Here is a 26,854-nt window from a genome sequence, read left to right as displayed (position 1 = left end):
ACCTGAAGGATCGGCTCCACCCCCATTGTTCAGCCCAGATATTGAGGTCCAGCACCAACGGCCTTCTGGCGGTTTCCTCACTGTGAGAAGTGAGGTTACAGGGAACCAGGCAGAGGGCCTTCTCAGTAGTAGCACCCACCCTGTGGAACACCCTCCTACCAGATGTCAAAGAGAAAAACAACTACCAGACTTTTAGAAGACATCTGAAGGCAGCCCTGTTTAGGGAAACTCTTAATGTTTAATAGACTATTGTATTTTAATATTCTGTTGGAAGCATCCCAGAGTGGATGGGGAAACCCAGCCAGATGGGTGGGGTATAAAGGTGGGGTATAAATAAATAAATAAATTATTATTATTATTATTATTATTATTATTATTATTATTAATAATAATCTGCAAAAAGAAGGACATGGGGACAGGGAAGTTCGTCCCTGAGCCCTTGGCAAGGCTATTCCAAGAGTTTTCTCCTGGATTCCAAGTCCTACTACAGGGGAGGGACACCCCAGCCCTTCCTGGCCTCTTGCCCCCAGAACATGGCTCCCCAGGGAAGGTGCCCCTCCTGCTGACAACTGCCCCCCCCCCCGCCTTGCCCTACAGCCCAGCCCCCTGCTTCTTCCATCAGACCCCACAAAACTGGGTGGTCACTGGGGTGTGTGTGTTGGGTTTCCAGACGCTGGCCCAGATGAACCTTGGGTTGGATCCAGCCATCTGGCTCTGTGCTTCTTTTGACCAGCTGTCCCCCTAGCCCATTCCTGCCCTCCTTGATCCCAAAAAGGAGGGCCACTTGCTCACCTGACGCCACGGGCTGCTCTGGGCTTTGCAGGGGAGCTACCCTGTTGCTGCGGCCGATCAGGCGTCTTTAAGCACCCGAACCTAGAAGAGATGAGCCGAGAGAGCGACTCGGAAGCCGGCAGCCCCAATTCTTGGGGGGGTGTTTGTGTGTGAGGAGGGGCGTCTGGCCCAATTCCTCCCATCTCTCTGCAGTTCGGTGACCTGAAAGGGCATCACCAGAGCTGGAAAGAGGCAGCCCAGAGCACAAAGGGCTGCCAGAGAGAGAGAGAAAGGAGGCCTCAAGTGCTATGGATTCAAGAGCTCCAGCCCAAAGGAAAGACAAGCATTGCCAGCTGTTAAAGGGCTGCTCTGCCCCGTCGTCGTCACCTTCCTGGAGAAGGAGGAGACCCCTAGGAGGGTCCTCCAAGCATCAAGGTGTCCCAGAAGAGGAGCAGAACATGAGGAAGGTGGTGGAGTCTTCCTTGGAGCCAGAGAGACCCCCAGGAAGGGGGAGAAGGCTGATGTCGTAGGGCAGCTGGAGAGATGCAAAATGGAGCCAGGCAGAGGTGTAGCGTTTAGAGGGCTGGACTAGGAGGACCTGGGAGAGCAGGATTCGAATCCCCACTCAGCCATGAAGCTCCCTGATGGACCTTGGGCCAGCCTAGCCTACTTTGCAGGGCTGCTGTGAAGATAACAATTGGTGGCAGGGAGAACCATGAAGGCCACCTTGAGCTCCTGGGAGGAAGATGGGCTAGGAATGTCCTAGTAAATGTAAACGATGAGAAGGGAGAGAAAAGGGGAAGGCAGGGGAAGAGTGTGGAGGAGCTGAGCTCTCTGGAGAAGACTGGCTGGGTTGATTTCCAGAGAGCTAAGGCTTGCAGGGGACCCCAGGACTCACACCCCGCCCCCCAGACGACCAAGAGAAAGGGAAGGAATCCTACTTACAGTCTGCACATTTTGTTCACAAAAAATCCCATCCTCCTCTCTAAATTAACTATCTAAAATGCCCACCCAAGCCTAACTCTGACCCCAACCCCAACCCTAAGCTTTACCCTAACCCCCACCTTAACCCTACACTTACCCCTAACTACTACTCTGCACAAATATATACAAAATGTGCACAATTGTGCACAAAATAAAGATGTAAAATAAAAAAATGAAAAAATGAAATAAAATTAAAAGTTGAAACAATAAATAAAATAATAAATAATATAAATATAAATAGAATCAAATGAATCAAATAAACGTGATAAATAACAATCAAATTTACACCTCTCCTCATCTCTCTAACCACCGCCAACTCCTCTACTACTCAACTCTACCCTCTACTAACCCACAATGGCTGCCTGCAAGTGGTGGCTTTTAAGGGAGAAGCAAGAGATGTCACAAAGGAGGGCAGGTCCTTGTCACCGTGGCAACCTCCCCACCTGGACCAGGCCCCTCCTGAGAGGTGATGCTCCACTCTCAGAACTTGGAGGCCCCTGCTGTTCCACCTGCAGCTGGGCTGCATCTTCTCTTGGCAGATTCACATAGGCATTTCACATTCTTCTTCCTGCAGCCCCATTTCCAAAGGGAGACCAACCCCACATCCTTCAAGGCAGGCTAGGGGTCTCCATAGCACAGGATTGGACCATCTGCTTTGCATGCAGGTCTTCTGTCCTGGGTGGCATCTGGGGGAGGGGCTGGGAATGTTCCCCCCCCCATCCGAAACCCTGGAGAGCTGCAGCCAGTTAAAGGTAAAGGGACCCCTGACCATTAGGTCCAGTCGCATCCGACTCTGGGGTTGTGGCGCTCATCTTGCGTTACTGGCCGAGGGAGCCGGCGTACAGCTTCCGGGTCATGTGGCCAGCATGACTAAGCCACTTCTGGCGAACCAGAGCAGTGCACGGAAATGCTGTTTACCTTCCCGCCGGAGCAGTACCTATTTATCTACTTGCACTTTTGATGTGCTTTCGAACTGCTAGGTAGGCAGGAGCTGGGACCGAGCAACGGGACCTCACCCCGTCGCATGGATTTGAACCACCGACCTTCTGATCGGCAAGCCCTAGGCTCTGTGGTTTAACCCAGAGCGCCACCCATGTCCCTTGCAGCCAGTTAGTGCAGGCTAATTGAAGAAGGATATTGAGCAGCTGGAAGGTGAGCAGAGGAGGGCGACTAGGATGGTGAAGGGTCTGGAAACCAAGCCTGATGAGGAATGGTTGAGGCAGCTGGGTATGTTTAGCCTGGAGACAGAGGAGAGCCATCTTCCAATATCTGAAGGCTGCAAGAGGGAGCATGCTTGTTTTCTGCATCTCCAGAGGGGAGGGCATGAGAGGAGATTCAGGCTAAACTTTAGGAAGAACTTTCTGATGGTGAGACTCTCTGGGATGGTGGTGGACTCTCCTTCCTTGGAGACTTTTAAGCAGAGGTTGGATGCCAATCTGTGAGGGATTCAACTGTAATTTGGGGAGCACATAGCACTGGCCTACTTTACAGGGTCGTCGTAACCACACAGGGCTGCTGAGCATCCAAAAGTCCCTGACAAATGTTGAGCCTTCCATTTCATTGTGGGGAACAGGAGGCGCCCCTCAACTCCATTTCTACTCTCTCCTGCAGCCAAAGGGGCCGGGCTGGATTACCCAATAGGCAGAGCAGGCACTGACCTATGGGCCCCACACTTTTTAGGGGTCCCACAACAATGGATCAAAATAAAATTGATTTGATCTTGAAAGAAAACAACCATCAAGCTTTCTTAGTTCAATGTTATTCCAGCGTGCGCACGAAGCTGCCCCCTGCCCAGATTTTGACTGCCAAGGGGCCTCCACAGGGTTTAATCCAGAACTGCCCCATGAACGGCCCAGTATACCTGAAGGAGAGTCTCCACCCCCATCGTTCAGCCCAGACACTGAGGTCCAGCTCCGAGGGCCTTCTGGCGGTTCCCTCACTGCGAGAAGTGAGGTTACAGGGAACCAGGCAGAGGGCCTTCTCGGTGGTGGTGCCCCGCCTCTGGAACGCCCTCCCATCAGATGTCAAGGAAATAAACAACTATCTGACTTTTTGAAGACATCTGAAGGCAGCCTTGTTTAGGGAAGTTTTTAATGTTTGATGTTTTATCACTTTATTATTATTATTATTATTAATCTGTTGGGAGCTGCCCAGAGTGCCTGGGGAAACCCAGCCAGATGGGCAGTGTATAAATGATATTATTATTATTATTATTATTATTATTATTATTATTATTATTACATTTTCAGGGTTTTTTGCTGCCTACCTGGGACTTAAAAACATAAGAGGCCTATTTACTGCATATGACAGGTGGGCTATATTCAATATGGTGGATCACAGATTGTGCAAGCCTAAGTCTTCAGCACACCCACTGGACTTAATCGAAATATATAAAAAATAAAAACAAAAAAACTGTCCAGTAGCACCTTAGAGACCCACTAAGTTTGTTCTTGGTATAAGCTTTCGACCAACACGGCTACCTACCACTGGACTTGTGGACAGGGGGGGGGGTGTGCTGAGGGGCCAGCAATGCTTTTAAAGGTAAGCGGCAGCAGCAGCGACCAATTTGGCGGGAAAGAGTTGATGAGGGGACGCCGTTAAATCCCCTCCCCGCTCAGACCCTTGCTGTGGCCACTCACCCCGACCATTTGCTTCTTCGTGGGGGAGGCTCCCCGAAACAATGAGCCCCACTCCCCACTTGTCCTGCCCCCCATTATTGGACTCTTGTCGTCAACATTATTTTCCTGTCAGAGACCTTAACATGTGGGGTGCAACAGGCCCACCTAGAAATAAATACCCGTTGTCTGTGCCATCCCAACACCCATAATTCCCACCCACCCCAGTTCGTTGGGGTGGGGAAGGGCAGCCATGGGAGGGGCGGAGGGAGGGTTTTCCGCTGACACACATAACTGTGGCACACCTGCAGCACACCGCCTGCGGCACGCCACCTATAACATACCTGCGGCATATAACCTGCTGTATACCTCCTGTGGCACACCGCTTGTGGCACACTGCCTGTAGCACAACTGTGGACCGCCTGCGGCACACCGCCTATAGCACACCTGTGGCACACCTGTGGCACACCGCCTATAGCACACCTGCGGCACATATGCTGCACACTGCCTGTAGCACACCTGTGGCACACTGTCCAAAGCACACCTGCGGCACACTGTCTATAGCACACCTGCGGCACATATGCTGCACACTGCCTATAGCACACCTGTGGCACACTGTCTAAAGCACACCTGTGGCACATATGCTGCACACTGCCTGTAGCACACCTGTGGCACACTGTCTATAGCACACCTGTGGCACCTGCGGCACACCGCCTGTGGCACCTGCTTATTGCTGCCCTTGACTCAGGTGCCTCCCTCAAACCAATGAAACGCGCTGAGGCGGACCTGGGAAGATGCTTAGAAAAGCGCTCGTGGTCACCAAAACGGCATTTTGGGTTACAAACGTAAATTGCAACTCTTCCTTTCTCCCGTGTGCACTCTCTGGTGCGCACTCTGTTCATGGTGCACACTGGTGTTTTTGTTTCAGCTGTGATAAATATCAGTGTGCCCCATGAGCAATTATAGAAAGAGCTAAAACCTAAAGTGGAGTTGGTCCTAATAAAAGCATTTGGCACTTTTGGACTCCCCTGCCTCCTGAACAGCCTTGTAAATAAGCCCACAGAAGTTACTAGCCTACAATTGAGAGAGAGAGAGAGAGAGAGAGAGAGAGAGAGAGAGAGAGAGAGAGAGAGAGTAGCTGGTGTTTCCATACTGGTCCTGGAGATTAGGAAGCCCTTCTCTGCAGATAGCATGGGGGGCGGAAACAGGCTACTAGTGGCTCCTTTAGCAGGCCATTTTAAAAATTGCTTTTTATCATATGCATCCATCCACCACAAGCCTCCTGCATCACATTGCTGGCCAAGGAGGAAGGGGCAAGTGATCCTTCGCTCCTCGGCCAGGCTCCTCGCTTGCCTATATAGAACTCCTGGTTGCCTATAGCAACCAGGAGAGTTCTTAAATACAAAGTTTTACCAGCCTAGCACAGCTGCTTGCATATAGACTTCTTAACCTTGAGTTGAACGATGTAAGTAAGCCTCCTTTCAAGGCCTGAAAGCTGACAAAGGCCAGTATTCAGGTGACTTGCTTTAAGCTTAAAAGGAAATGTCTAGGGCCTGAAGGTACCCGTGAATGGCCTTAAGCTGCTTGTGAAAGCGGTCGCTGTGGTGGTAGCAACCGTTGGGGCACCCTCCTTTGGAGACCAGATCCGCCTCCTTTTTGGCAGCCTCTCCCCCACCCCACCCCACCAATACCACTGCTTCAACAGCCTCTTGGCAAATAGGAAGCGGCGCTGGTGGTCTTCTCCCAATGGCAGAGGGTTAGGCTACAGGGGTCGGCAAGATTTACCTCACGTGCCGCGGATGCGAGTCACCGCGCTGCGCCAGTTCAGCGCAGCATTCGGGGACTCGCCGAGCTGGCAGGGCTCGGTTCAGTTCGGGGGGGGGGGGAGCTTGTGGGCCAGTTAAATGACCCCCCGTGGGCCGTTTGTGGCCCATGGGCCTTAGGTTGCCAATCTCTGACCCAGGCTTTCAGTTCTCTATGACTGGGCATGCGACATTTGAGATGACGGAACATAGGAAAAGGACTGTTGCTATTTAAACCCCCACCGGTCTACTACCCTTAGTATCGCAAGATTGTCCTGAGAGCGCTTGGACTAAAATTGTCAACCCAAAAGCTTTACTTTTCTGGTTTATCACCGCAACAGTTATTAACACTGGGCTTCAGTAAAGCAAATAATTTAATTAGGCAGTGCCTATATGATATCGAGCGACAGAATAATTTGGCCACGATAAGGAAAATTTGTCCGCGGTATGATTATTTCCCACCTAGTCATTTTGACACTCCGGCACCCTATTTGCAAAATTTGACAATTCCAAAATACAGATGCGCTTTTGCTTTCGCAAGATTTAATATACTGCTTTCGGCTGTTCACAGGGGCATAGCAAGCGGGGGCGGAGGGGGTGGGGGGGCCCGGGCAGCGCCCCTGCTGAGGGTGACACTTCAGGGGCGATCCCGCCCCCTGGGCTTTTTCAAAAAAAAAAATAATTAATTTTTTTAAAAAATTTAAGGTTATTTTCGGCACTGCCAGGGTGGAACCGCAGGGGCAGCCAGCGAGGAGGGGTGTCACCCCCCCTCGCTGGCCGCCCTGGCGGCTCTGCCCCGGCAGCGCCGAAAATAGTCCCCCCCTTCCAGCGGCGGAGCTCAGCATGGAGGCAAGGGGCAGGCCAGCGAGGAGGGGTGCCACCCCCTCCTCACTGGCCCGCCCCTTGCCTCTATGCCGAGCTCCGCTGCTGGCTGGCTTGCGGAGCCAGGGCAGGGAGAGGGGCAGGCCAACGAGGAGGGACACCCCTCCTCGCTGGCCCGTCCCTCTCCCTGCCCCGACTTGCGCTCTGCCAAGGAAGCCTGGGCGGCGGATTCGGGAGTCTTTGCAGCCTGCAGAGACTCCTGAATCCGCCTCCCGGCACCCCTTCGTGCAGCGGCTGCTCACGCAGGCACGAGCAGCCCGCCCCCAGGGGTGCCTCTTGGCTTCCCGCCCCGGGCAGCCCATGGGCTAAGAACGCCCCTGGCCTTTGATTTAAAAAAAAATCACTGGAAAAACAGTTGTGTCCATGTGGAGATGGCAGTATTGAGTCAGTGGCTCATGTGCTTCTGGCTTGCACTCTTTATAAGGATTTGAGGAGTGAAATTATTATTACCCCTTTATTATTCTCCACACCGGGTCGCTCAACCATTGCTACTGTGTCCTTCCTTTCAGCAGATCAAGATGATCAGGTGACAGCAAAAACTGCAAGGTTTTTAGCGGGGTCAATTAAAATAAGGTCTATTTATTTGATTATTGATGTAAACCTCCAAAATGTATTTTGTATAATTAAGTTTTTACCTCTAGCTTCAGTACGTATTATTTTATTTTATTACTATGGACTGTTGCTGTCACCTTTCTGAAAAGAAAAGAAACAGTCTTAGAATTTTATAGGGATCTCAACCTGAAATAGCTCTTCAATAATTTAAAATTCAGGGAGTACTGTAGTAAACAATGGCATTTAATCTGATACGGGAAAACTGATCTAGTTAAACCAAGCGTAAATATCAAGTTGCTAAGCATCGCGTCCCAATGCAAACTTAGACTGTAGCTTGCAAACTGTGTACAGTATTTCCTTTCAACCAGTCCAAGAAAGGAAAGTTTACACTTCCTATATTTTAAGCCTGAGAAATGCATTGAAGTGGTACAGCGTATCACCCATTTTATCTCCTTAGATGCTTCTTTGTTGAACTTGTGGACATCTATTTACTTTTGGGTTTACTCACTCCATGGAAACCTCAAAGCAAGGTAACCCGGAAGGCCAGTCAGTAGTCAGCAGGATGCAGAAAAAATACTGGAAAACAAAACAAGTTTTAATAAAGGTTACAGGAAAGAAAGAAGATGAACATGTGGTAGCATCTGACGCAGAATTAGATGCCAAAATAGAGGTAATTATATACATACATATATCGGAGAGAGATTCATTTAGAAGTAGAACCTACAGTTCTTTAATAATACCATGGGTGGAATACAGCTTTTACTCAGAGTAGAACCATACAATTAATGAATATAAACCAGGGCTATTAATTCCAATAGGTTTACGCTGAGTAAAACTTAGCTGAATTTATCAAATGGTTATCGATTCAGCTTGTGTTTGGGAGCTTTGCTAGTTAAATCAAACAGTTATTTCAATGTTCTCTTTTGTTTATCTGGCCAAATTAATTTGCTGACACACCTTTTGTTTTTAAGGTTTTTCACAGCATTCAGGTGACCTGTACAGATCTTCTGAAGACGATTGAAAAATACCAGCAGAGACTTAATGGTAAAATGGACAAAAATCTACCTGTTTGTTGCTTTATAAGAATGCGTTGCTTGCTGTCAGATTCCTTAATCCATGTTACAGTGAAATAAGATATATATTCTATACTGAGTGAGATGAATGTTTTCAGGCTTTCAGTTTTTGCCATATATTATTCATAGCACTTTACAACAAGAGGTGTACCATAGGTTAGTTAATAATTCCTGCACTTTCAGGTTGTGAGATTGATATTAAACAGCTGAATGTGAAGATGGTGGCAGGCAGCTGAGTGAATCAGGCCCTTTGAATGTACTTTCAAATGCTTGAAACATCCCCTCATGGAATGGGATGTCAAAGGACCCAGTTCCTTTCTGGTGTGACCACAGGGCTGCTCGCCCATCTCTACTTTCAGTGGTTAATTTATTACATCCTTGTTGTAAGAACAGCGCAGCTATGGAAAAACTACGGTAAGCCTATGCCTAAAGCCAAAATCGCATAGTCAAAACACATTGGGTTCAGTGGTGGGTGAGACTCTTATGAGCATGCATCTCCTGCAATACAGAGAACCTCACATAGTTTATGATCTAACAACGTCGCTAAGAATGCTTTTCCTTTCCTGACCTTACTTCTAATTTGTGTGAATATGTGTGAACTGATTTATTATCAAAACAAAATAAAAAATAAAAAAACTCCTTCCAGTAGCACCTTAGAGACCAACTTTGAATTATGGTGCTGGAGGAGACTCTTGAAAGTCCCATGGACTGCAAGAAGATCAAACCTATCCATCCTTAAAGAAATCAGCCCTGAGTGCTCACTAGAAGGACAGATCCTGAAGTTGAGGCTCCAGTACTTTGGCCACCTCGTGAGAAGAGAAGACTCCCTGGAAATGACCCTGATGTTGGGAAAGATGGAGGGCACAAGGAGAAGGGGGCGACAGAGGATGAGATGGTTGGACAGTGTTCTCAAAGCTACTAACATGAGTTTGGCCAAACTGAGAGAGGCAGTGAAGGATAGGCGTGCCTGGCGTGCTCTGGTCCATGGGGTCACGAAGAGTCGGACACGACTGAACGACTGAACAACAACAACAAAGTTTGTTCTTGGTATGAAACACTTTTTTTGGTATGCATGCACACTTATTCAGAAAGCTCATACCAAGAACAAACTTAGTTGGTCTCTAAGGTGCTACTGGAAGGCATTTTTTATTTTATTTTAATTTATTTTTTACTATGGCAGACCAACACGGCTACCTACCTGTAACTGATTTATCATGTATCTCCCTTTTGTAGATCTATGTGAGCAGGAAAACGAACTAGGGCTTTTTTTAAAGTTGCAAGCAGATCGGGGTGAAGCTCAAATTGACAAGATGACTGATGCCACTGGCCTGGCCCTTTGTTCTTCTTCCCAACAAAGGTTTGTGTGTTGTATAAAAATAATATGCTGACTGAGTGTCAGATCCATTTTTGATGTTCCAGAGTGCAAATAACTTGAATTGAGACCAGAGTAAGAACACTTCTTGTTGGGGCGTTTGGTTTTAACTGGAAAAGCCTCAAAACCAGTTTAGAACTTGGAGTGGTGTCCAGCAATACTTCCTGCTGCGTTTTCCTGCTTCTCCAGTGCTTTTGCAGAGTTGTTCAAACTTCAAACTTCTTCCTGCGCAACGGTATGCGTGCCTTTCTTGCCAGCAATTAAACCCCCACACAGTCTAGCTTGTTTCAAGTCAAGCAAGCATTATTTACAGGCATATAAACCACAGGCATTCTTTCTGGGGCTCACGGAGGACATCTCTGCTCCGCTCCGGTCAAAAGCGAAAGTAGGACGGACAATAAACAGTGCGTCACATAAATCACATAGGCTTCGCATACAGCAGATACCCGGATGTTGTGACACATCTTCCCTGTGGGAGGGGCGTACTGTGGAGCTTATTTAACCCTGAAAGCTCCAAACCTCACACTTCTTCAAAAACCAACGAATCCACAAGTGTTGATTTCTCTTTGCTATAGGTGTTCTTCACCTAAAAAGAACACACTTTAGCTGTTCTTCATGTTGAACAACATGAGAACAAGGAGCCTCATGCCTGATGTTGCACATCTTCGCTTGATATCTGCAAATGTAGCATAAATGTCTGTAGTGAGAGGGCCTTCTGTGTGCATCACTGCGTGTAAAGCCTTCTCTGGAATCTGCAGGCAAGATAGAAATTCACTAGGAGAAGGGAGGGTATGATCTTGGCTATGGGCAGGATAGGCAAGACCAGTTTTCGAAAATGTCTGCATAAGAAGCTTCTGCAAAGTTAAAGTAAGACGATTTTGACTAAAAGTGCCCATGCAGAATTCAAATTGCATTCATATATGCTCAGGTTATTATTTGCAAAAATAAACTTTGCTGCAAAATTACATGACTTGACTCACTATGAAGATATCCACGAAATCGCGTTTAGGATTAATGGATAAAGTTCCGATTTTGTAATGGTATTTTTGAAGTAAATGCGATGTACATCTCAGTTGGATAGCGTTTAAGATATTAATAGTCTGGTGCTCTTTATTTCTGTGAATGCTCAACTTCACATGAGCCTCACATTGAAATCAGGCTGCAGTTTTTTGTTTTTGTTTTTTTTAAAACTTTTTTTCAGTATAAAAACACATTTTTTTTATAAGGTGAGGGCAGACACAACTATTCACAACACGGCTAGTATTATTTTACTTAGAAGTAGGGTTTTAGTATCACTCATGGTTGTACATGCAAAATTGAATGCAACACCCTCAGCTTTATTTGCTTTTTAACAAGGACGTTAAAATAGTAACACCAGTTAAGCTTTTCTCCAATACAAATATTGATTATTGGAACTGCTCATTGTCCTCTATATCCTCTACTGCTGCCATGTACCACTGGTGTTTTGATGCGATAACTAATCCAGTTCACTTTCCCCCTCACTTCAGGCTAGCTCTTTGCACTGCTTTGTCTCGCCTCGGACAAGAACTTGCAACCTTTAGTCGGAGGGCTGTGTCAGATACCTTGCTTACAATCAATCGAATGGAGCAGGCACGCACAGAGTATAGAGGGGCCTTGCTGTGGATGAAGGATGCTTCGCAAGAACTGGACCCAGACACTTGCAAACAAATGGAAACATTCAGAAAAGTAGATATTCCCAAAGCTAATATGTCCTAGGCCAGTTTTCCCCAGCCTGTTGCCCTTCAGATGTTTTGGACTACAACTCCCATTATTCCTGACCATTGGCAACATTGCCCCCCCCAATCATCCTTACAAGCCGGCACCTCTACTAATGGGAATTGTGATCCAAAAGGTTGGGGTAGACTGTTGTAGGCCCTGTTTCCTTAAGGGATTGTATCTGGGGAAGGATTGGTGATGAGTTTCAGGCGCATGCACTCTCTTCTGAAATCTTTCCACGCTCCATCACACCAAGAAGTAGACCATTTAATTGGGAACCCCATATTTATTTGTACGTTAAATCCCCCTGGTTCTGCAGGATAAAATGCACTTTTGGAGATTTCAAGAAAGGAGTTAAAGAGAAAGAACGAAGACTTACTTGTCTTTGGTGTGGTGTAGTGGTTAAGAGCGGTAGACTCGTAATCTGGTGAACCGGGTTCGCGTCTCCGCTCCTCCACATGCAGCTGCTGGGTGACCTTGGGCTAGTCACACTTCTTTGAAGTCTCTCAGCCCCACTCACCTCTCAGAGGGTTTGTTGTGGGGGAGGAAGGGAAAGGAGAATGTTAGCCGCTTTGAGACTCCTTCGGGTAGTGATTAAGCGGGATATCAAATCCAAACTCTTCTTCTTCTTCTTTAATTAAGAGTAATAACTCCCAGAGTGTGGGTTTGTGTAAATATTGCAGGAATAGGAAGACACATCCTCTTAAATAATCACTGCAGAAGTAATTTATTCTTTTGCTTATGTTTGTTTGAATTGGCAAGGAGATGTCCAGTCAGTGCTTCAGCGTGAGAGGAATATGTAAAGTATACACAGATCAGTATACGACATACAAAGAAACCAATGGGAGTTATCAGGCCATAGCACTAATACAAAGTAAACTGTTCCCCCATATGTGGCAACCCTGATCTTATAGGCTGCTGTGCTTGTGCAGAAGCTCATATGATTAGGCCGCCAAGTATAAATAGTGAATTAATTTTAGAGCATGCACCTAAACGAGTGTTGTGCTTATTTGCTTGCTTTCAAACATCATTTCGGTTTCCTCTTCTATTATTCCAGGTGCAGATGCAGGTAAGAAATACCAAAGCACAGTTTGATAAGCTGAAGATGGATGTTTGTCAGAAGGTGGATCTTCTTGGAGCCAGCCGCTGTAATATGCTGTCACACTGTCTTGCTGTCTACCAGGTATCAGCTCCCGTTTTAGACGGCGTGAGAATTTCTGTGCCATTGATGAGTGACCTTTGAAGTTGAACATGTTTAGCTTAATGTAGGCCCTCCCTGTGTTCATAATGAATTATAACTCCACGAGTGTGAGTTCTGTTTTCACAGGCATAGTACGCTTGAGAATGGCTGACTCATGGAAGTATAAATGATATATTAGGGTACTTCCACATGACCTAGGTCCCATTTGCTGATGGGATGCGGGTGGCACTGTGGTCTAGACCACTGAGCCTCTTGGGCTTGCCGATCAGAAGGTCGGTGGTTCGAATCCCCGCAATGGGGTGAGCTCCTGTTGCTCTGACCCAGCTCCTGCCAACCTAGCAGTTCAAAAGCATACCAGCGCAAGCAGATAAACAGGTACCGCTGCGGCGGGAAGGTAAATGGCATTTCTGTGCGCTCTGGTTTCCGTCACGGTGTTCCGTTGTGTCAGAAGAGGTTTAGTCATGCTGGCCACATGACCCGGAAAGCTGTCTGTTGACAAACGCCGGCTCCCTCAGTCTGAAAACGAAATGAGCGCCGCAACCCCAGAGTTGCCTTTGACTGGACTTAACTGCCCAGGGGTCCTTTACCTTTACCTTACACATTTAAAAGCAGCATCATGCCACTTAAATCAATCGCAGCTTCCCCCAAAGAATCCTGGGAGCTGTAGTGATGTTAAGGGTGCTGAGATTGGTTTAACAGTTAATCCCTCTTTCGAAGCATCTCCGAAGATTGCAGCTATGTGAGGGGAATAGGAATCTCCTCACCACTTTCCGCAGCCTTAACATGACTACAGTTCCCAGGGTTCTTTGAGGGAAGCCAAGAATGTTTAAAGTGGTAGGATAGTGTCCTACATGTACAGTGCAGATGGGGCCCTTGAGTAGTGATGGGCAAGCTTCCCCTGTTCACTTCACCTCAGAATTATATCAGGTTTTTTAAAGCTCCTGTAGGACACTCAGAAAAAATGTTTGGTGTTAGAAAAAGACAACTCCACCACATCCATACGAGAAATATGTAAGATAACCAAGCAAGTGCTAGAAATCACCCCAGAATTGGTCTTACTAAACATCTTCCAAGACAATAATGCCCACTTACACCACAAATAACTCATAACCCGTCTACTCTCAGCAGCCAGAAACATCATAACCAGACACTGGAAAGACCTGTCAGGAGTAAGCATGGACCAATGGTACCAAGTAGTATGGGAAACAGCCCTACTAGAAAAACTAACTGTTGCAGTAACCTGCTCCAACAGGTCATGAAGGTCGTGAGGATTTGGAGGAATTGTTGAAGGTTCAGGGCTGAAGAAGCGATAGAAGCAAAGGCGGCCGAAGCAGCAGAAGGTGGCCAAAAATAAATGAGACTGCAGTCAAAGCTTGTAGTGCACTCACTGATAGCGAGCGAGCTCTCCGTCGCCTCAAACAGAGACAGGGGCTATTTATTAGCTATTCATACAACGTCATCAGCATAATACCAACCAATAACAACTCAGCATAACAAGCCCTTCTGGGCGGGAAACAGCCTCAAGAGCCGTTAATCTAGAGGAACACCAAAGGAACACAAGCGAACAACAGAGAACCTACACAAACAGCACTGACACCAAACCCTATATATATATTAAGGAAAATAGAAATATTGTCACCCCACCCCACCCATCTCCCCATCCCGCCCATCTCTTTCCTCCTTTTCTCCCCAATGTCTCAACAACCGAAACTGATTTGTAAAAATGTTACATGGAAAAAAATACGAGAGAGACATTGCACACACCTTTGCAAACCAAGAAAATCTTTAATAAAAATACTTTAAAAAAAGAAAAAGGCAACTCCACCCTTGCTCTCTGTGCTATTTCACCTTTTTTCCCCCCAAGCTAGCTGCACAACCATAATTGACTAAAATGTGTCCCTAAATGACAGCTCTGGGGGGCAAGTGTTTCCTGATGATATTTTAAGTGTAGCCTGTCTATTTCAATGCAATCATGTAGAAAAATAATGACATCTATTCGTTATTTACTGTATATCCTTTGCTATTTCAATTTTGTGCGCAAAATGATCTTTTAAAAGATAATATTACACACACACATACATATACTGGAAATGTATTTTACTTTGCTTTCTTTAGATGACCTTTTTGCATTTCTGTGAAAAGACTGTTCAAAAGATGAATGAAATTAATGAAGGCTTTGCGCATCTCCACTCGTATCATCAGAATGCATGTGAGGTAAATATATTTTTCACTTAGTTGGTCAATTTAAAAAAACAAACAAACGCCAGGTGTATAAAGTAATCATACTGCATTTTGCTAGCTAGTTTGGGATTGTGTTTCCTTGCTTGTATTATTCAGTTTACAGTGGAACTTCAGTTGTCAAACATAATCTATTTCGGTAGACCGTTCAACTTCCGAAACGTTCGACAACTGATGCGCAAAGGGCTGTCGGCAATTTCCACTGAGAAAATTGAATTTCCACTGAGAAAATTGAAAAACACTCCACAGAAGCCGTTCGAAAACGGAAGCAATTACTTCTGGGTTTTCGACAACTGGCTTCCAAAACGTTTGGCTTCCGAGACGTTAAAAAACCGAGGTCCCACTGTATTTCAAAATATACCGTTTAGTATTTAGGTCAGTCAGCGCAGCATATTCTGTGCTCCGAGTGTATTTTCAAGTGTATACTTAAAACATCTTAGGCTCAAATTACCGTATATTCCTGCGTATAAGACGACTGGGCGTATAAGACGACCCCCAACTTTTGCAGTTAAAATACAGAGTTTGAGATATACTCGACCGCAGATTCTCCACCTGGCGTATAAGACGACCCCCCGACTTTTGAGAAGATTTCCCTGGATTAAAAAGTAGTCTTATACGCCAGAATATACAGTACTCATTTTGGAAAGATAGAAGGGCACTGCCAAGTTGTGTCTTCCTAGCAATGTGTAGTTGAAAACACATGTGATGTGATAGCATCATATTAATGTCTCATGCTGCTTGTGGGGCAGAGGTGTGGGGGAAAAAAACTTAAGACATGTAATGACATGTAATTAATTTCCCCACCCACAAGTTATGACTTTCCTTTATCTGTAATAAGTGGTGTAATTCAAAAAAAAAAAAAAACCAACTTCCATATGAAATAGGATTGGGCAATAGTAGTGGTTTGTCTTGGATGGGGACATTGTGACTGCCATGGTATTTTCCTCTATTATTTTAATGTCCTTTTAGTTGTTATAAGGGCTATTCTGGCATACTCATCCAGCCCCAGTGTAATTGTGATTAGGAAGGGGTCCAATATAAGTCAATATGTAAATAAATCTAATTACGAAGCATAGTATTTATTCTTTCTCCCTAGAGGATAACCCATCAGATGGGTTACTAGCTTAGAAATGTTCTAATATCAACAGCAAGCTTTCAGCACACACAGTACAGTACTTGTTTTGAAACAAATTACATTAAGGTTTTCTGTTTCTTTACTGTGGTGGCCTGACAATTATATGTATAGGAAAGCTAACCAGTCTTGAGCTAATACAAGTCTTGTTGGAGGGGGTCAAACTATAGACAATTTTATTTTAAATAACAATTTTATGAGCAATTGCAGAAGCTTATTAACCAATCTACTGAGGAAGAGAAGGAGAATGCTGAAGGAGAGACTACCCCTGAAATGCTTGATAAGTAAGTTTTAATGGTTTAACATGTCAGGGAATTAAATAGCCAAAACTGAGCACGTAATCCAGCTTTTTGCATGCCAGGTAAGGCATAAAACAGCTAAGGAGGGAGCAAGGCTTACTTCATTTGCTGGAGGCCGCATGGTGGTGGGGAGAAAGAGGCAGACCAGGTCAAAGGGGTCAGGGCAACTTGTAATTTTTGACATTGTAATTGTTACCATCCTGGTTGCTGAGGGTCTCTGGAGGAGGCTGGCCTACCCATTCCCTTCCTTCATTCTCCAGGCTCTAGCAAGTGAATAAAGATTTCCTTAGCTGGTTCTCAGTGCCATTCATCTCGATTGGGGACCTTTCCAGTATCTCCCGTCTATTCCATTTAGAGTACAGTTTAACAACTGGTTCCAGGACATGCTGTGAGGACCGTTTTGCAGAAGCTAAGCAGCTCTGAGCGCGGTCAGTGCCTGGATGTGAATGATGGGCTATAAAGATGCTGAATAAATAAATTGAAACAAAATAAAAAATTATTTCCAGTAGCACCTTAGAGACCAACTGAGTTTGTTCTTGGTATGAGCTTTCGTGTGCATGTACACTTCTTCAGATGCACACGAAAGCTCATACCAAGAACAAACTCAGTTGGTCTCTAAGGTGCTACTGGAAATAATTTTTTATTTTGTTTCGACTATGGCAGACCAACATGGCTACCCACCTGTAAATAAATTGAAATTAACAGAAGAGTCTGCTCATGAGCACCTGGGCTGCTTGATGCTCTGTGTAGGATGGGGATTCATGTGCTGCTGTGCCAGTTGGATACATTAGTGCAGGGGTCAGCAAACTTTTTCAGCAGGGGGCCGGTCCACTGTCCCTCAGATGTTGTGGGGGGCCTGACTATAACTGTATATTTTTTTTAAAAAAAAATTGAACGAATTCCTATGCCCCACAAATAACCCAGAGATGCATTTTAAATAAAAGCACACATTCTACTCATGTAAAAACACGCTGATTCCTGGACCGTCCGCAGGCTGGATTTAGAAGGCGATTGGGCCGGATCCAGCCCCTGGGCCTTATTTTGGCTACCCATGCACTAGTGCATTGGGGGGAGGAAGAGAGATCCTCTCTTATGTGCTGGATCAAGCAGGTACACACAGCTGCTGTTACTCTCTAAATCAGGGGTCAGCAAGTTTTATCTTGCTTGGGCTGGATTGGTCCCGCAGAGATCCCTCCGTGGGACGGATCGCGCGCCCACCCGCGAATTTCGGCGTGTGCAGATGTGATTTTCGGTGTCTCTGTCTGCGCAGATACGATTTCCAGTGCTGCAGAAGTGAGTCCCGCGCCACGCTAAACCAGTGGGCGGGCAACTCGGTTTGGGGGTGGGTCAAAAGACCTCCGCAGGCCACTTCCGGCCCATGGGCCTTAGGTTGCTGACCCCTGCTCTAAATGTTTGGTGAACACATTGAGCATCTGCGCTGTATCTTTTGCATGTACTAGTAAGGGCTGTCTCATGTGATCAACTAGGTGAATCCAGAGAGCATGAATACCTTGTTGTGGCAATGGGGAGCTAACAACCCACACCCTCCCCACCCCCCATATCCCATTTAGAGACAAACAACACCCATTGGTCTTACAAGCCGGGCTGTGGGTTTTCAGCTTTTAAAATAAATTCTTTCTAAGACTAACATAATACTTAAGGGCAGGGCTTTTTTCAGCCCAAACTCGCAGGCACCACTGCTATTATAAGAGAAGAAGGGCAGAATTTGTGGTGAGTTCCGGCCGGCACTTCTTTTTCTAGGGGGGGGGGGGAGCACTGCTTAAGGGAAATAGAGTAACTATTCTGTGCAGATATTATTCCTTGGATCTTGATCATATGAATTCAGAAATAAAAGTTGGAATCCTAAGAAAACTTACCTGGTGATATGCTCTTTTGAACTCACTGGGATTTACTTTAGAGAAGATATATGTATATAGGCTTGCACTGTTAAAAAGGCATTCCTATTTTTACTAATATTACCACAAAGAAATGCTTCCAATGCCACAAAGCTTGATGTGACTGACTTTTCTTTATTTTTACTCAAGGCTGATTTTACTGGATGAAGATGCCTCTGAAATTCTGTCAGACTCAGGTAAGATGCCAAATATTTGGTTAGATGTCCCTGGAACCAGTAACAGAGGCTTAGTGGTGTTTCAGGGCCCCAGATGATGATGAATATTAGGCGGGGGGGGGAGCATTTTGGATTCGCCACTCCAATATTCTCCCTCTTGCATGCAAAAGGTTCCAGGTTTAATCCTGGGCATCTCCAGGAAGGGCTGAGAAAGAGTCCTGCCTTAAATCTGGAGACTAGTTAAGTAAGCTTGATGGGTATAAATAAAAATTTATTATTATTATTATTATTATTATTATTATTATTATTATTATTATTATTATTATTCAGGGACAGCATAGTTGGCACACAAGTCAAAGCTGGCAAAATGCACTTCTATATTATTATTATTACTATTATTATTATTATTATTATTAAATTTACATTTATATCCCGCCTTTCCCCCAGTCTGGTACTCAAGGCAGTTTATAGATAAAAATACAAAAACATATATGAAATAGAAAACGCTAAAAACGGAAAAGCTTATTGCTGCATTGAATACAACCCCATGCCTTTAGACAAAATAGAATGTTCTTTTTGGCTTATCTAAGGCTGCAATCCTATACCCACTTACGTGGACGTAAGTACTATAAAACTGAATAGATTTACTTCTAGACAGACATGCATTGGATTGCTGTATAAGTTAAAAAGGTAAAGAGACCCCTGACCACCAGGTCCAGTCGTGTCCGACTCTGGGGTTGCGGCGCTCATCTCGCTCTATAGGCCGAGGGAGCCGGCGTTTGTCCGCAGACAGCTTCCGGGTCATGTGGCCAGCATGACAAAGCTGCTTCTGGCGAACCAGAGCAGCGCACGGAAACGCCATTTACCTTCCTGCTGGAGCGGTCCCTATTTATCTACTTGCACTTTGACGTGCTTTCGAACTGCTAGGTGGGCAGGAGCTGGGACCGAGCAACGGGAGCTCACCCCGTGGCAGGGATTCGAACCGCCGACCTTCTGATCAGCAAGCCCTAGACTCTGTGGTTTAACCCACAGCGCCACCTGGGTCCCTGCTGTATAAGTTACATGTGATAAAATTGAAAAACGGGATAGGGATAAGGTAGGTAAAATATGTAGATATAAGGATGGAGCGTTGCATGTTCTGAGCGATAAGGTGAATGTAAAGATTTGTTTCCCAAGGTTGCAAGGACAAAACTAGAGAAAACACAAAATAAGTTTATTAAATACTAAGAGCTATATCCAATTAAGTCATGCTCATTAGACATATTAAAATCAGGGACTTGACTAACTTAGGCCCATTGATTTCAGTGGGTCTACTCCGAGTATGACTTAGTGGATTACATCCCACAATATGAAGCTTTTACTGGTGTCTTTGTGTCCGATTTTATTTGTTGCACTGTAGTAGTATATTCACTGCGATGATGTTAACACCATAAACATTATTATAATGGATCATGTTGAACCAGATAGATTATTTAGAAATTTCTGCTTGGGATTTATACTTTTATATTTGATACAAGTATTTCCAACAGTATTTTCTTCTGGTATTCCAGGGTTAGATGTTGAAACAAAAGAGAACCTCTGTCAGATGAGCAAATCTGGTGATCCATGCATCGCTGAAAAGGGTAATTATTCTCAATCTGCAAAAACAAACAAACACTAATGCTTCATTTTATTCATTTATTTATTTAACAAAAAATATATATATGCTGCTTTACTGCAATAAAACGTCAAGTTGGTTTGTATGAAACATTACAATAGCTATATAAAATAATAGAAAATTAATATATTAACACTTTCCTTTCACAATGGCATTCTCTGTGTACAGAAAATATCTGTATTGTGATGTACTAAGGGCAGTGTGGTTGCATTTCCCCCTTGATATTGGGTGCCTGGGCTATACAGCTTGCTTCATATAGTAAATATGATGATGGGTGGGTGTGTATACAAAAAAACAAAGGAGGAGGACAGAGGTAAACACCATGTTCTATAATGCCCCATTGTTTTAACAACAATTGGGTGAATTCATTAATACCCTTTGTAATCTTTTTAGTTGCATTCTCTACAATGCTGCCTCAATTCCTTTTTATTTTATTGTTTTTCATATTCTTTAAAGGAGTGAATTAGTGGACCATCTTCTCTTCTGTGGTTTTAAGCCTCTCTTGCTTTTTACCATCTCTTTTTACTATCTCTTAATGAATTGTTGTTGTTGTTTAGTCATTTAGTCGTGTCCGACTCTTTGTGACCCCCCTGGACCAGAGCACGCAAGGCACTCCTGTCTTCCGCTGCCTCCCGCAGTTTGGTCAGACTCATGTTGGTAGCTTCGAGAACACTGTCCAACCATCTCATCCTCTGTCGTCCCCTTCTCCTTGTGCCCTCCATCCTTCCCAACATCAGGGTCTTTTCTAGGGAGTCTTCTCTTCTCATGAGGTGGCCAAAGTACTGGAGCCTCAACTTCAGGATCTGTCCTTCTAGTGAGCACTCAGGGCTGATTTCTTTAAGGATGGATAGGTTTGATCTTCTTGCAGTCCATGGGACTCTCAAGAGTCTCCTCCAGCACCATAATTCAAAAGCATCAATTCTCCAGCTCTCAGTCTTCTTTATGGTCCAGCTCTCACTTCCATACATTACTATTAGGAAAACCATAGCTTTAACTATACAGACCTTTGTCGGCAAGGTGATGTCTCTGCTTTTTAAGATGCTGTCTAGGTTTGTCATTGCTTTACTCCCAAGAAGCAGGCGTCTTCTAATGAATTAGTGTGGCCTTTTGGTCTCCACTAACAACTCCACATTTATAACATCCACCACATCTCTCGTTCCTCTTGACCTGAGGAATCCCATCACACCCGCAGCTGTCTTGCAACTTACCAGCTGGCTTCATGCTCGCTGAGTTTAAGTTGGAAAAGGGACTAGGAAATACGGGTAAATTTCATGCGGTTGCTAGACAACCAAGCAGTCATTCCCTGTCGTTTCTCAGTTAACAGGAAGTATTAGTAGATGCCTCTATGGTTGCTGAGAAACTATGTATAATCCTCTCCATTTCCCCCTCCCGTTTCTTAAGGTTTAGTGGCCCAGCTGCCTTGAACTTAGCAGAAAAGTACTACAGCTGCTGCTATTACACTATGATTTATAGCGGCAGTAGGAATGCAGCCTAGAACACTACTGAGCTGTTTTTGTTTGGCCCAGCCATAGCTACCTTTAAGCACAATATTTTACAAAAGTAGTAGAAGCTATCAGCTGTGTTGAAGTTGGACAGCATCTGGTTCTGGCATAGCTGTCAACTTTTCCCTTTTCTTGTGAGGAATCCTATTCGGAATAAGGGAATTTCCCTTAAAAAAAAGGGGAAAGTTGACAGCTATGGGTTCTGGATGACTGAAAATAAAGCAGTCGTGAATAGGAGAGTACCTGAATAGGGGTAGAGGAGTGGTAGATCATTCTTGGTTAAGAAAAAAACACCTCTTGGTGTTTTTATTTTCCAATTAATTCAAATTACATCCAATAAAACTTCTACAAACATATACTACTAAATCTTTGCTCTGCCGAGCCACGACTCCCCTCCCTCCCGTCAGCAGGTTTTCTAGTCCAATCCTATCGCGCAGTTCATTATTTAAATCTATAGAACTATGTCCAAGGTTTATTCCAACCCTACTAGTGTTCTCAAACTTCCTCAGTTCAATCTTAAGTACTCCACAAATTTACTCCAATCTCTTTGGAATCTTGAGTCTTCCTGGTTTCTGACCCTGCCGGTCAGTTTTGCGAGTTCCACATACTCCATCTTCGTCTGCCACTCTTCAATCATTGGTAACTCCTGCAATTTGCACTTTTGGGCAAGAAGTATCCTCGCTGCAGTTGTTGCATACATGAACAATCTTTAGTCTCTTTTAGCAATTTCTTCTCCCATCAAGCCCAGCCAAAAAAGCCTCAGGCTTTTTGGGGAAGGTATACTTGAACATCTTCTTCAGTTCATTATAAATTGATTCCCAAAACATCTTAATCTTATCACGTGTCCACCACATATGGTAAAATTCTCCATCTTTTTGTCTACATTTCCAACACAATTTATCATAACAAAATAAAATTTTCTTTCCAGTAGCACCTTAGAGACCAACTAAGTTTGTTCTTGGTATGAGCTTTCGTGTGCATGCACACTTCTTCAGATACACTGAAACAGAAGTCACCAGATCCCGTAATACCCCTCCCCACTCCCTCACTATATTTAAGGATCTGGTGACTTCTGTTTCAACAAACTTAGTTGGTCTCTAAGGTGCTACTGGAAAGAAAATTTTATTTTGTTTTGACTATGGCAGACCAACACGGCTACCCACCTGTAACTGGAACAATTTATCATGCGTCCTATACATTTTTGACAACTTAAAACTGGCGTCAAATACCATCTATACATCAAAAAACACCTTCTCTAATACTCATTTACACAGGACAGCAGATGGCTCACAAAACATCCTCCCTCTGTCTCACCACACCCGGCCTTCTTTGCCGAGAACTCAGGCACTGTCATTATACCTTACTTGGGTTCTGCACCTTCTCCTTTTCATGAATGTAGGATTGTCCCAGACATTATCCAACCCATTTCCCTTTCCTTGCTACCAGTTAGTTTTCGTCTTCCTGAAGCACAGGAGGCAAAGTGGCTTTGCCAAAAGCCATTCCCTAGCGTGTGCTGCATCCTCAGCTGTTGAGGCCCCAAGCCAAATAGCGCACACAAAGACAGGCTTGTGCCCTAAAAGCAGATCTCTTCCAGCTATGGCATCTGCCAGTGACTGAGGCTGGCAAGCACAGAGCTGAACCTGAGAAACTTGTATGCCACAAGCTAGCTCCATGCAGACTAGACCCAAGTTGCCTGCAGGCCGAGACACATTTGTAGGTTGTACTTTTCTTCATAGGTGTGCTTAAATAGCTTTGATCTTTTAAGCAGCTGAACTGATCAAGAGGAACATTGTTCGTGATCTCTTGCTATTAAAAGTTCACTCAGGGTTTGAAATAATAATAATAAGTTTTTATTTATACCCCACCCTTCCCAGCCAAAAACCGGGCTCAGGGCGGCTAACACTAATTAAAATTCCAGCCAAAAACATAACTCAATCAATTTAAAATAACAGATTAAAATACAAATTTAAAAATTCAATATTAAAACTGCAGTCTCATTTTCAAATAACCCACCAATAAAAGAATGAAGCATAAATATCAAACAGAAACCAACCCAAGGGCCAGGTGGAACAGCTCCATCTTGCAGGCCCTGCGGAAAGATGCCAAATAAGAGAGTCACTTCCCTTTACAACCTATTCAATTAGCCTGTTAGTTTGTTTTCATGGCACTAATATTGGAGAAATGTATTTGGGAAATGTGTAGATTATAACCGAGCCATCAGGTATTTCAAATTCTTACATACCAGGACTTTCCCATCCCTATAACACTCTGCAAGACTTCATTAACTACAATGCCTTGGCAATGACAACCTTGGTACTAAGTTGTGTAAGTAGAAAGAAATCGTTACGTGCATGAGCATCACTCTGAACTTAGAAAGTTCAATTTATCTCAACTGCCACATTTCTCGCTCCAGTTGACATGTAACAACCCATTCTGTGCCCAGATTCTTTTAAAAAACTAACACTCTGTCAACTAGTTGTACAAGCAGGTGTGTGTATCTATCTCCCACTTCTTTATGAAACAGCCAAGTGTCAGGATTTTCATTTTTTAAATGACCTTGTGCAGTCTTTGCTACCGGCTAGGAAGGAAGACTTTACTTATGGGGCAACTTTCTCAGGTCCAGCTCTAGGATCACATTGTGCTATCACTAGTAAAGGTAAAGGGACCCCTGGCCGTTAGGTCCAGTCGCGGATGACTCTGGGGTTGCGGCACTCATCTTACTGTACTGGCTGAGGGAGCCGGTGTACAGCTTCCAGCTCATGTGGCCAGCATGACTAAGCCGCTTCTAGCGAAGCAGAGCGCACGGAAACACCATTCACTTTCCTGCTGGAGTGGTACCTATTTATCTACTTGCACTTTGACATGCTTTCGAACTGCTAGGTTGGCAGGAGCAGGGGCCGAGCAACGGGAGCTCACCCCATCACGGGGATTCAAACCGCCGACCTTCCGATCGGCAAGCCCTAGGCTCTGTGGTTTAGACCACAGCGCCACCCATGTCCCATGCTATCACTAGAGAGCTATGCAAATTAGAGATGTTTTGTGGTATGTTATTGTATAATGTATTGATATACTTGAGAACAAAGAATGACTGCATTGCTGAATAACTTTTTGAGGCATAAGTAGCCCCAAGGGGAAGAAATAGGCTGCCATTCCTTTACCACCATCTTTTTATTTTACATTTATTTCAGAATTTCCAACAGATTCTTTGGAAGAAGATTTTGAGAGAGTTTTTTCTTTCCTGGAGAATTTATCAAGCCCCTGTTCTTCAAGTAGAGGAAATATTATACAGGAATGCCAAACTGCAGCTGATAGTCCCTTCATGGATCTCCCTGTTGAGGAACCTGCAACAGAGGCAAAATCCCTAGCTCACTCATCTGGATTTCTGCCTTCACAACTCCTCGATTTTGGCCTTCGTACTGCTACGGGATTCAATAGTAAGTATTGGGAAAGGCAACAGTTAGGAAAGGCAGTTTTTTAGTAACATAAATGGAGGAGAAACACGATTTAGCAATGGATTGAATGAGGGGAACGAACAAGACAGGGAAGCTAATGATAAATACTAAGGCCATGTGACTTGTCAACAGGCTGGTGATATCAATGGATAAAGAGTGTCAATGAACAGAGAAGGGCTTGGGAGAAAAGATTAAAAGTATGGCCTTGGACATATTGAGCATGATAATGCACCCAAACAGAAACATCAGAGAGGCACTTAGATGAGGGATTAGATGGAGAAGTTATGGGGAAGAGAGGTGGAGATAGATATGTACATATATATATTTAATTGCCTACCTAATTGTCACCTGCATGCCCTCCAACCTTTTCAGGTAAAAAACCAGGACATGTGTCTTCTGGGATGCACTCCCAGGCGAGTCACATGACCCGCCAAACCCTTTTTTCGGGGTGAGAGTGCAGCACCCAAAATGGCCACTGCGATCTCATGCAAAATTTTAGCATGTCCCCCCTTTCCGCCCCATGACACCTGCTGTTCCTAGAATATTTGCTAGGCCCCCAAAATCTAAACTTTTGCCATAGTTGTTATTGATGGTGTAGAGGTGGGTTTACCTGAACAGGTTTAACTGTGTAAGCATTAAGAAATTAATCATTATCTGGGTTTAGTCATGAATGGAGCAGCATGTGTTAAATGGTATTGTGTCAAATTTAAGACGATCTTCCTATTTTTCCCTCCCGGAGGCTGGATCACACAGTCAGAATTTCTAGATCCTTTTTCAAAACCACAGCCTGAGAATCGGCAAGGACCTTCATGTACCTCACCAAAGATGCCACAAAAGTGTAAGTGATATATTCCACACAAATCCTTTTCTGGGGTGTACATGTTCATTTCGTGCAATGTAGCTTCTGAAAAGGAAGGTAATCCTGACCACCATAATGTACCCGTAATCTGATTCCCCTGGGTGAGAATTCAGCTCTTTAAACAGAAACTGTAAAGGCAAGTTTGAGAGAGATACAAATGCGGATTTCCCCACTGCCCCAACTGAGCACGAGGTGAAAGCCACCCCAGGACAGGGCAGTTTCCAGTAGAGAAAGAAAGCAACTCTACTCCCAATTCTGGTCTTCCACTTTAAACTGCAGCCTCGGTACCTTCATTATATAAATAAGATTCCCAACGAAAAGTAACTGAATTCTATGTAATGCTTGCACTACTAAACAGACAACTTGTTTTACTGTCCATTGACCTTGATTGTTAGGAATACATGTTAAATTAAATAGTTTTTAAAATTAACAACTATTATTTCTAAGTGGCTTACAAGGATACAGTACAAAAAAGTAAAAATCACCAAGCCTCTCATTAATTAATATGATGGAAGAAAATGTCTGAGCAGTAAAAATTATTTCTTAAAAGCTCTGTCTTGGTCAGGGGTGCCCAAACCTTTTTCAAAGAGGGCCAGATTTGACGAAGTGAACATGCTTGAGGGCCGACCTTTTTTTATGATGATTTTACCCTTAA

The 26,854-nt window shown here is 44.5% G+C and overlaps 1 protein-coding gene across 1 annotated transcript in view; it reads left to right on the top strand.

Annotated features, from left to right (window-relative positions):
• Nucleotides 1–8,114: 8,114 nt before the first annotated feature.
• Nucleotides 8,115–26,854, top strand: part of ICA1L (islet cell autoantigen 1 like) — a 29,723-nt gene continuing 10,983 nt past the window's right edge. Inside the window, exons 1-9 of the mRNA XM_033152086.1 lie at nt 8,115–8,276; nt 8,578–8,650; nt 9,913–10,036; nt 11,560–11,758; nt 12,846–12,971; nt 15,105–15,203; nt 16,561–16,643; nt 18,704–18,750; nt 19,320–19,348. Coding sequence (XP_033007977.1) covers nt 8,118–8,276; nt 8,578–8,650; nt 9,913–10,036; nt 11,560–11,758; nt 12,846–12,971; nt 15,105–15,203; nt 16,561–16,643; nt 18,704–18,750; nt 19,320–19,348 — 939 coding nt within the window. The 5' untranslated portion in view covers nt 8,115–8,117. The remainder of the gene's footprint in view (nt 8,277–8,577; nt 8,651–9,912; nt 10,037–11,559; nt 11,759–12,845; nt 12,972–15,104; nt 15,204–16,560; nt 16,644–18,703; nt 18,751–19,319; nt 19,349–26,854) is intronic.

This window comes from Lacerta agilis, chromosome 1 (assembly GCF_009819535.1).
Source record: "Lacerta agilis isolate rLacAgi1 chromosome 1, rLacAgi1.pri, whole genome shotgun sequence".
NCBI lineage: Eukaryota > Metazoa > Chordata > Lepidosauria > Squamata > Lacertidae > Lacerta > Lacerta agilis.
Note: the sequence above shows the minus strand (reverse complement) of the source record. Positions and strands in the feature narration are given on the sequence as shown.